The sequence below is a fragment of the Mytilus californianus genome, unplaced genomic scaffold (genome assembly GCF_021869535.1).
Source record: "Mytilus californianus isolate M0D057914Y unplaced genomic scaffold, xbMytCali1.0.p SCAF_7, whole genome shotgun sequence".
Taxonomy (NCBI): domain Eukaryota; kingdom Metazoa; phylum Mollusca; class Bivalvia; order Mytilida; family Mytilidae; genus Mytilus; species Mytilus californianus.
The window spans coordinates 90,149,469-90,161,204 of NW_026262723.1; the positions used below are offsets into that span (position 1 = coordinate 90,149,469).

Sequence of the window (11,736 nt, forward strand, 5' to 3'; positions counted from 1 at the left end):
TAGCACAGTATTGCGCAATAGCAAGAAATCTTCAACTGCACAGTATTGCGCAATAGCAAGAAATCTTCAATTGCACATGTTGTACAATAGCAAAAAATCTTCAATTGCACAGTATTGCGCAATAGCAAGAAATCTTCAATTGCACATGTTGTACAATAGCAAAAAATCTTCAATTGCACAGTATTGCGCAATAGCAAGAAATCTTCAATTGAAAACAAATACAAATGTTTTAATCAATTTCGATAGGATTAATTAAGTCTTTAATTTTTAGGGGTTCTTACCTTGTATAATTTTTTTGGATATTGGGCCCCATTTTTAAATTGGTCTACATTGAGGTTAAAAGGGTCCAAAATTAAATTTTGTATGATTTCATCAAAAACTGAATTATTGCGGCTGTATGATTTGCTGAATCTTATTGTGCATTTAGATTTTTATTTTGGGCCCTGTTTTTAAATTAGTTCATATTAAGGTTTGAAGGGTCCAAAATTAAACTTTGTTTGATTTCAACTAAAATTAAATTATTGGTGTTTTTTTATATGCTGAATTGAACCATGTTAGATTTTGGATATCAGACCATTCTAGGTAATTTAAATGTCCCATTTCAAATTTTAAGATCTTGACCACATTTATTTTGTGTCAGAAACCCATATTATGTCAAAAATTTGATCACAATCCAAATTCAGATAGTATCAAGCTTGAATATTGTTTTACCAGAAGGATCAATACCACAAAAGGAAGGTTGAGATTGATTTTGTGGGTGATGGTACCAACAGTTTAGGAAAAAGGGGCCAAAAACAACCATTTTTGTAGTTTCCGGACAATAAATTGTGTGTTAGTGTATGGATCTCTCTGAAATTGTACCACAAGATTCCATATCACAAAGGGAAGGCTGGGATTGAGTTTGGGGTTAATTGCCCTAAACGTTCAGGAATTAGGGGCAAAAAAGGGACCAAAAAACAAGCATTTTTCTAGTTTCCAGACAATAACTTGTGTTTAAGTGTATGGATCTCTCTAAAATTGTACTACAAGGTTCCATACCATAACGAGAAGGCTGGGATTGAGTTTGGGGGTAATTACACCAAAATGGGGGGTGGGGGGTTCAAAAAGTTGGGGGGATTTTTTTTCCAATTTTTTTTTGGGGGGGGCATTTTTTTTCTTCAAAATTTTTGAAATCTTCAATTGCACAGTATTGCGCAATAGCAAGAAATCTTCAATTGCACAGTATTGCGCAATAGCAAGAAATCTTCAATTGCACAGTATTGCACAATAGCACAGTATTGCGCAATAGCAAGAAATCTTCAACTGCACAGTATTGCGCAATAGCAAGAAATCTTCAATTGCACAGTATTGTACAATAGCAAAAAATCTTCAATTGCACAGTATTGCGCAATAGCAAGAAATCTCCAATTGCACAGTATTGCGCAATAGCAAGAAATCTTCAATTGAAAACAAATACAAATGTTTTAACCAATTTCGATAGGATTAATTAAGTCTTTAATTTTTAGGGGTTCTTACCTTGTATAATTTTTTTGGATATTGGGCCCCATTTTTAAATTGGTCTACATTGAGGTTAAAAGGGTCCAAAATTAAATTTTGTTTGATTTCATCAAAAACTGAATTAATGCGGCTGTATGATTTGCTGAATCTTATTGTGCATTTAGATTTTTATTTTGGGCCCTGTTTTTAAATTAGTTCATATTAAGGTTTGAAGGGTCCAAAATTAAACTTTGTTTGATTTCAACTAAAATTAAATTATTGGTGTTTTTTTATATGCTGAATTGAACCATGTTAGATTTGGATATCAGACCATTCTAGGTAATTTAAATGTCCCATTTCAAATTTTTAAGATCTTGACCACATTTATTTTGTGTCAGAAACCCATATTATGTCAAAAATTTGATCACAATCCAAATTCAGATAGTATCAAGCTTGAATATTGTGTCCAAACTTGCCCCAACTAGTCAGGGTTCAACCTCTGCGGTCTTATCAGGCTGCGCTCAGAGAAGCATTTTATTTTTATTAGTACAGGTAAATTTCATAGAAAATTACTGTGCAATAATAATTGATATATTTTATAAACTATTTTTTTCAAAACAAAATGATTTTATTAAAAAAAAAAGTACTATACTTATCATGCATTTTTTTATTCAGGCCCTCTTGAATAATGTCTTTTAACTATACCTTGTTTGATTTCAGATGTTATACCAGACATAGTAACTATCGGTAAACCTATGGGAAATGGACATCCTGTTGCTGCTGTAATCACAACAAAAGATATATCAATGAGTTTTAAAAATTCTGGCATGGAATATTTTAATACTGTAAGTAAATAATGAAATTTGACCTTAAAGCCAAATTCATCATACTGTTATTATAGAGATATGTGATTTTCCTTTTTAACAAATTAAAAGGGATTATCATTCTTCATTTGTCGCAAGGAAAGTTACCATATAATCACTGTTGTAAGTGAACTGTTTATTAGTCAGTCTGTTCATATCATATTTCTGTCATATTTTCTCAGCAACTGCAAGTATGGGCTTCTTGATAGATTGGTAAGCTAAACCATGTCCTTATCTACCTTCTGTTGTTTGCTTTGAGATTGTTATCTACATGTTTTACCTTTCACAACAAAAAACCACGGGTTGGGTTTATTAGGGAGTAGTAATTCACACCCAAGTCATGTTTCATGTAAGTTCTGCTCCTTATCTGATTTTCAAATTGAAAATTATAAAACAGATTTTATGAATTGAATCATTTCAGTATTACCGTAATTTAACTTTCACAATGGCCTTGTCAAAAGTTAGTTTTATGCAGTGTGTCTGCAAAACATGCTCATCGTGAATAATATGATATAAGTTTTTATTCTGTTTCAATCTAGTGCTGTATAAAAGGACCAATTTTTTAACATTCAAGCCTCACCAAGACATGATTTTAAATCTACTTTCACGTCACTGACTCTTGCTTTTTTTATTTTCAAGTATGTAGGTTATCTTGGCAGTGTCATGTTCTGATGTGTACTGGATATTTCATGATTATTTTTAGTCCCCTACCGATGAAGTCGAAGGGGACTTTAGGTTTGCACTCCTTCCGTCTGTCTGTCCGTCCGTCTGTCCATCCGTCAGTCCGGCAAATCAGCTTTCCACACTTTTTTTCTTTGTTCTTGAAGATATTGATTTGATATTTGGTATATAGTTTTATTAGACAAGTTATAGATCAAGTTCGAATTTTGTTCCGGTCTGATGATTTAGTCCAGAGTTATCATGGTCCATATCTAATGGTAGAGTACTACATTTTGTATGTTAAACCATATTTGTGTACAAAGAGAGATAACTCATTTTTTATACGACCGAAAAAAAATTTTGTGGTCGTATATTGGTATGACGTTGTTGTCGTCGTCGTCGTCGTCGTCTGGCGTCGTCCGGCGTCGTCTGAAGACACATTGGTTTTCGCACTCTAACTTTAGTTTAAGTGAATGGATCTCTATGAAATTTTACCACAAGGTTCAATACCACAAAAGGAAGGTTGGGATTGATTTTGGGGGTTATGGTACTAACAGTAAAGGAATTAGGGGCCAAAAATAAGCATTTTTGTAACTTCCAGACATAACTTGTGTGTTAGTGTATGGATCTTTCTGAAATTGTACTACAAGGTTCCATATCACAAAGGGAAAGCTGGAATTGAGTTTGGGGGTAATTGCCGAAACGTTTAGGAATTGGGGGCCAAAAAGGGGCCAAAAATAAGCATTTTTCTAGTTTCCAGACAATAACTTTTGTTCAAGTGTATGGATCTCTCTGAAATTGTACTGCGTGGTACCATACCACAAAGGGAAGGCTGGGATTGATGATGGGGGTAATTGCCTCAATATTTTAGGAATTAGGGGCAAAAAAGGGGCAAAAAACAAGCATTTTTCTAGTTTCAGGACAATAACTTGTGTGTAAGTGTATGGATCTTTCTGAAATTGTACTACAAGGTTCCATATCACAAAGGGAAAGCTGGGTTTGAGTTTGGGGGTAATTGCCCTAAATGTTTAGGAATTTGGGGCCAAAAAGGGGCCAAAAAAAACACATTTTTCTAGTTTCAAGACAATAACTTGTGTTCAAGTGTATGGATCTCTCTGAAATTGTACTGCAAGGTACCATACCACAAAGGGAAGGCTGGGATTGAGTTTGGGGGTGATGAATCATAAGGGGGTTCAAAAAAATTGGGGGGGGATTTTTTTTTTTTTCCTTTTTTTTCTTTTTTTCCTTTTTCTTTTCTTTTAAAATTTTCCATTTTAAGTTGGTTATTTCTGATTTATATTTAAAAGCAAATAATAATGATATGGTAGGAGATACAAACCAAACAGGATGTGTAAATTATTATATAATAAGTAACAAGAAATTTTCAATTGCACAGTATTGCACAATAGCAAGAAATCTTCAATTGCACAGTATTGCGCAATAGCAAGAAATCTTCAATTGCACAGTATTGCGCAATAGCAAGAAATATCCAATAGCACAATATTGCGCAATAGCCAGAAATTGTCAATTGTACAGTATTGCGCAATAGCAAGAAATATTTAATTGCACAGTATTGTGCAAAAGAACATACTTTGTATAAATTGCTTATTTCTTGACCAATTTCAATGGGGTTTTATTCTTGAATTCTTGGGGTTCTTTAATATGCTGAATCTAACCGTGTATTTAGTTTTTGGATTTTGGGCCCCGTTTTTAAATTGGTCCACATTGAGGTCCAAAGGGTCCAAAATTAAACTTTGTTTGATTTCATAAAAAATTGAATTATTGGGGTTCTTTGATATGCCTAATCTAACGGTGTATTTAGATTCTTAATTTTTGGTTCCGTTTTCAAATTGGTCTACATTAAGGTCCAAAGGGTCCAAAATTAAACTTAGTTTGATTTTAACAAAAATTGAGTTCTTAGGGTTCTTTGATATGCTGAATCTAAACATGTATTTAGATTTTTGATTATGGGCCCAGTTTTCAAGTTGGTCCAAATCGGGGTCCAAAATTAAACTTTGTTTGATTTCAACAAAAATTAAATATATGGGGTTCTTTGATATGCTGAATCTAACCATGTATTTAGATTTTTGATTTTTGGGCCCCGTTATCAACTTTGTCCACATTGAGGTCAAAAGGGTCCAAAATTAAACTTTGTTTGATTTCATCAAAAATTGAATTCTTGGGGTTCTTTGATATGCTGAATCTAACCATGTATTTAGATTTTGGATATTGGACCATAATAGGTGAATGTCCAATTTAAAATTTTTAAGTTCTTAGACCACATTCATTCTGTGTTAGAAACCTATGCTGTGTCAAATATTTAATCACAATCCAAATGCAAAGCTGTATCAAGCTTGAATGTTGTGTCCATACTTGCCCCAACTGTTCAGGGTTCGACCTCTGCAGTCGTATCATGCTGCGCCCTGCGGAGCATTTTATTAAAGACATTCTTTGGTTAATTGTTTGAAGTGTTTTTTATTTTGTATAAACTAATTTTCTGAATGCTATATACATAAAAAAAAATTATGAAGTGAAATCTTTTAATTAGATAATAATCTATTTTTATTAAGGTATATATTTTATTACATTACATTGTGTATAGAAAAAAGTTGTTGAAGTTTTATAGATAAGTTACAAATCTATATTAGTTTGTGACAAATGAAAGAAAAAATATTTGGAACTATTAATTATATTTGATTATAACTTGAAAATAAATATATATTGTATTACATCATATCTAATTTTAGATAACTATTAATCACATCTAATGTTAGAGTGTTTTCCACACTTTTTTTCATCATGTTTGAAGATATTGATTGATAATTGGTATATAGTTTTATCATGACAAGTTACAGATCAAGTTCAAATTTTTGTTTCGGTCTGATAATTTTGTGCAGAGTTATGGTCCTTGGACTTGAAAAATTCACTCATATAATCAGTTTTCCACACTGTTTTTAGTCATACTTGAAGATATTGACTTGATATTTTCTTTTTGTTTACACCATGACAATTTATAGAACGAGTTAGCATTTTGTTCCAGTATAATGAATTTTTACCCGGTAGGAGACTATGTATTGCCATGCAATACTCTCAGAATGCTTGTTGTCTCTGGGTTGCTGTCTCATTGAGGTAATCCCACATTGTTTATTCATTGTTATGGTTTTAAACTCATGTTTGACCGTGATCAGCTTTTATTTTCTGATGTGTAATTATAAAATTTATATTTCAGTATGGAGGTAATCCAGTATCCTGTGCTATAGCTTTAGCTGTGATGGATGTTATAGAGGAAGAGAAGCTACAAGAGAATGCTTTGACCACAGGAAAATACTGGGTGGCACAGCTCGATGAAATAAAGAAACAGTTCCCTATTATTGGGGATGTTAGGTTAGTCCTGTTGAATTTATAAGAACTTATTGAAACATGCTTTTTCTTGATTCCTTGAAGGTATGCAGTATCTCAGATTCCATTCGGTCTGTTAGTTTAGTCTGTTCAGAATTGATTGCAAAATGCTATGATCCCATAAGAATTACTGGGAATATATTAAAGGTATTTTTTTTCAGTGAATGAAGTTCTTGTATATGTAACACTTGAACACTTGAAAATTGTTAACTTAATTTTATAAAATTTTTGTATAAAGAATATTTTTCCAAAATAATTGCATATTGTCCATGGTCAGTTAAGAACCAGAGTTTTGAAGTGATAAGGAGGTCAGAGTTTTAAAGTATAAAAGTATTGACAGACTTTAAATAAAAAAAAAAGAACAACATTTTATATTTTCAATGGAATCACTTGAACATATGACACATGAAATTTTGCAGCATCAGCTTTGTAACATTTTGTATCAGAGTTCAGTTAACATTTTATAATTGTAGGGGTCTAGGACTGTTTATAGGAATAGATCTAGTCAAGGACAGAGAAACCAGAGAACCAGCATCAGCTGAAGCTAAGCATGTCATTGCGAGGTAAATTAATCATAGATATTACATACATGCTTTGTAACATGAAGTAAAAATATATCACATTGAAAATCAAAGTTAAAAAAGCTGTGTAAAGATTAACTTGAGCTTTCTCTTGGACACCAGAATATTGACACACAGGTTATGTTACTACATAGAAATAGAAAGCTGAAATCAACTCTTGTCATAAAGTTTAGTTCTCAACCGACCTTCATTCATGAAAAAGTTTGAAGTGTGAATTATTTTTCTTAATGTTGATTATTTTCCCTTTTATTTCAATTAAGAAGGCAGATAATCAACTTAATTATCTGTGGTTAAGATAAAAAAAAATATATATTAACCAGGCATTTTGGCTGATTTCAAAAACAACAGTTACTTTTTTCAATGACAGTCACAAAATCAGAAAGCAACAGATGTGCTAAATAGATTTTAATTTTATTTACTTAATATAACTTTGGTCTTATTATTATGAATTCTATCTTTTTATGTATCCTTGTATGTCTGTACATCCTCCTGTTCGTTCGTACGTCCCAAAATTGGTTTCTGTCCTCAACCAAATGTTATGAAACTTATACACAATGCTTACCATAAAACACAGGTCAAGTTCGAATTTGGGTGGCATCACTTTTACAGTTCTCTATTATGTCCCTTTATAACGTTATATGCAAGCGGGGGAATCATCTGTGTCCCATTATCCATTTATTTATCATTATCATTATTGAATGCCATTGATTTTGAATTGATTCTTGCATGCCTGGCGGATCCTAAGAAATAGATTTTAACTGTAATAAATAAATTGAGATACAAATTGCTCAAACCCATTTATATTAAGTGACAGAATTTCTTTAACCAAAACGTTTTGTTATTTCTTACCATAAGAATATAATGTGCATTAGGCATACTCTGAAGACTAACATCAAAATGAAAACAATTTTAACAAAAAAAAAGTGAAATTGAAGACTTGAATGGAATCAGACTTAAACACTGTTATGGTAGAGTGACCAGTTTCAAGCTTTTGCCATTTTTCGTGAATTAATGCACCATATCACTTCTCATCCATCCAAATTCATTTTGATGGTAATTGAAAAAAACAAAGATACCCAAAACATTGATACAATTTTTTTCAAGTTTTTAATATATATGCAGACTTTTCTATGTTTTCTTTTCATATACAGTACATTTGAATGATAGGAGATTATTTGTATACCTTGATAAGACAACACTCAACAACACAACATCTATAGATTTCACATACTGTAGATTCATTTATTTTCGTAGTAACCAATTTTCATGGATTGAGGAAAAATTGTACTTTGTTAATATTTGAATTTGTGGTTTTGCCAAAGTCTGCATACAAGCCTAAAGAAAATGTGTACTCTTGAACATTAAAATCTGTGGTTTCGCTTTACCCAAGAAATCCACGAAAATTTGTATGTCATGAATAATAATGAATCCACATTAACTTACTGTATTTATTTATTCGTAAGCTTACTTCAAATGTCTTCATGTATAATTTTACAGAATGAAGGAAGAGTTTATTATATTAAGTACGGATGGTCCTCATTGTAACATAATAAAGATGAAACCGCCAATGTGCTTCACTAAGGAAAATGTAGATCTGGTCTGTCAGAAACTTGTCATGGTTCTCAAAGAAATTCAAGACAAAAATATAAACAGCAATGCAAATATGAAGAATTCTGTGATTAGTGGGAAAAAGGAAAGACTTTCTGATAGTGATGATAGCGGTGTATCGGTGGATGGACATCATGGTTTTGTCAATGGACAGGAATATGTAGCTGTTCATACTGGAGAAAGTGATTCTGTGACTGTTGTTGAATAACTTGTTTAATGCTGAAATAATTTAACTATTTTGTTCCTGGAAGATGATTTTCCTGGCATACATTGTTTTGTTGTTTTAAAAACATTTTGTTTACTTGTTTTAATAAACTGTACATGTTATGATCTATTTTTATATACTGAACATATTTTTATTATTTCTGGTTGTAATAGTCTAGTTGAATCTAGGAAAAAACCCAAGTATATCTACAGTAGCAATATTTCAGTTTTTATTTTGATTTAATGTTGTTTCTTTTAAAAAAAGAATTAAATTTTTGATCCAAACAGTTAAGAATCTTTTATTTCATTTTTGATATTTTGTTTTAGTAACCATTTTTGTTCAGTATACACTTGTAAATAGTTGATGATTATTTTACTAGTCTGTTTAACTAGTCTGTTTTTATTCTAGTTTTAGGGAGTAAAGTCCCTTCACAATACCATATATATTGTATCCCTTAAGAAGTCATATAGAATCGATAATACATTTCATAAAGTGTCTGGTCTTCCAAGTTCAGGTGCATCATCTCAGGTATTTACAAAACCAATTCATTATTCCCCTCATTAGATATGTGTAGATAGAAAGTCCAGTATTGATAGAGCTATTGTAGATTTACAAATTTTAATATATATTTCAAAATTTGAAAAGAAATAGTTTTTTGCTTATATTTTTTTTTTCAATTTGAGAGTGTGATTTCACAGGATGTTATGAGTTCACGGAAGTTCTATTGGATCTTGTATAAATGAAAACTACACATAATTATTTTAGAAACCTTATGTCTTCTTCAACAAACACATTTGAAATGTTCACCAAAAAGTTATGAACTACTAAAGACTTTTTAAGTTGGATCCTTGTAAAATCTTTGACATTTGTGGTTTCAGAGTCATGCCTGAAGAATATGTAAATAACTACAGTAAACTATGCTTCAACAAAATCATCAATCCATCTAGAGGATTTAAGGGGTTTACTTTGGCATGACAAGGAAAACTAAACCTCTTTATTAGAACTTATTGAAACTTTCTCAAAATCTTTATATCATGTATTATGTCATTACACATATTCTATTGTTTTCATTCAAATTATTATTGGGGTTTCCCTAAGTATTGACTTTTCCGTTATCATTTTGTGAGTTTTTCTCACATGACCTCTATTTATTTATTAACTCATCTAATGATCTTTAAGAAATAGTATTAGGACAATATTTTATGGAAGAGAAAATGTAAAATTATGTTATCTTTGGATGGAATGATTTATTTTTAAGAGAATATTGTATACTTGTTTTAGGTGAATATTATATAAAGAACTGTGATTGTTTTACAACATGTTTTTATGCATCTTTCATAGTCAATTGGGAAAGATTAGTTTTGCTTTGGTTCATTTATTTTTATTTATTGCTAATGATTTGATAATGACAAAGTCAAAACTCTTGAAATTAACTTTATTATGCTATTAACTTTAAACACTAAGAGAGTCTTGTGTGCCTTAACCTAATTCTTTAAGATATTCTGTTTATATATATATATATATATATATCTGTCATTGAGTTATGTCCCTTTGTAAAAAGTTTGAGGGACCATTCAGTGATTTTATTTTTTCATTATTTCTGACATGTTTACTGTACAAAAATTATATTGTCCAAGTTAAAAGCATTAGAACATTTGCTTGTTTTTAATTTTGTTGAGTTTTTTCTGCTGTTTTATGCATGTTCAGATATTTTATATTGACTGTGACAGAGATTATTTATGTCCTATGGACACATTTTTCTGCAGTAACTTTTTTCAGAAACAAAAGAGTAAGTGATTGTTAATTATTTGTTGTTTTCAATCATTTACAATATTTGAAAACTAAATTACAGGCCTGCTAATCTTTGAATATTCAAATAAGATATTTTTTTTAATATTTCTTCTGTTATCCATGTATATTTATACTTGTTAAATTATAAAGTTTATTTGTATTGCATAAAAGGTTTGGTTGAAATAAATTTAATGTTGGTATATTGTATCCTAAAATTTCATTATTTTTTCAACAGATGTTTTTATCTAGAACTTTTGCTTCTTTTAATACAAATTTGTAAAAAAAAAGGAAGAAAAAAAACATGAATTACATACATTTTGAGTAGCTAGGATTACTTTATATGAGAATCTGCATTTAAGTAGCTAAGATTACATAACAAGAGAATCTGCATTTAAGTAGCTAAGATTACATTACTTGAGAATCTGCATTGAAGTAGCTAAGATTACATAACAAGAGAATCTGCATTTAAGTAGCTAAGATTACATTACTTGAGAATCTGCATTTAAGGAGTTAAGATTACATAACAAGAGAATCTGCATTTAAGTAGCTAAGATTACATAACAAGATAATCTACATTTAAGTAGCTAAGATTACTTTACAAGAGAATCTGCATTTAAAATGTTTTAAATTGTCTTATCCTTATTTTACTTTACGTTACTTCATCCCCAATTACTATCTTCAAGGTTGTTTAAAAAATTGATATTCGTCTAGGAACTATAAATGTATTACCTTATATTAATGTGATAAAATGCCTATTAATAAAAGGATTTTTTTTACAAAGTAGTTTTTCTGCAAAATGATTTGAAATTTGGCTTTGGAAGAATTATTTTATTGTATCTTACTTTTGATATGGACAGACTTATATGCAACAACTAAAGGGTCCAAGGAGCTTCTATCAGTCACTTGGCAACTATGTACAATAATAAGTTACCTTCAAATTTCATAATGGATATGGTGAAACCAAAGTTAAAAGGGCTTTTGAAGTACACAAATATCACTAAAAAGACATTTCTTTAGGTTGAAAAAGTCTAAAAATACAGTAAAACCATTTCTGAACAGCTTTTAGGAATATATTTTGGCAGGAATTTCCCCATACACAGCTGCATACTTCTTCAGAAAAACTAACACTGAACAACACTGTTAACTGTTGCAT

At 30.7% G+C, this 11,736-nt stretch overlaps 1 protein-coding gene across 2 annotated transcripts in view; it reads left to right on the forward strand.

The window, feature by feature from the left end:
- Positions 1–11,363, forward strand: part of LOC127708683 (5-phosphohydroxy-L-lysine phospho-lyase-like) — a 32,546-nt gene extending 21,183 nt beyond the window's left edge. For both annotated transcript variants that reach the window (XM_052213795.1, XM_052213796.1), the window contains exons 8-11: positions 2,197–2,321; positions 6,229–6,383; positions 6,872–6,961; positions 8,477–11,363. In XM_052213795.1, the coding sequence (XP_052069755.1) occupies positions 2,197–2,321; positions 6,229–6,383; positions 6,872–6,961; positions 8,477–8,795 (689 nt within the window). In that variant the 3' untranslated portion in view covers positions 8,796–11,363. The remainder of the gene's footprint in view (positions 1–2,196; positions 2,322–6,228; positions 6,384–6,871; positions 6,962–8,476) is intronic.
- The last annotated feature ends 373 nt before the right edge of the window (positions 11,364–11,736 follow it).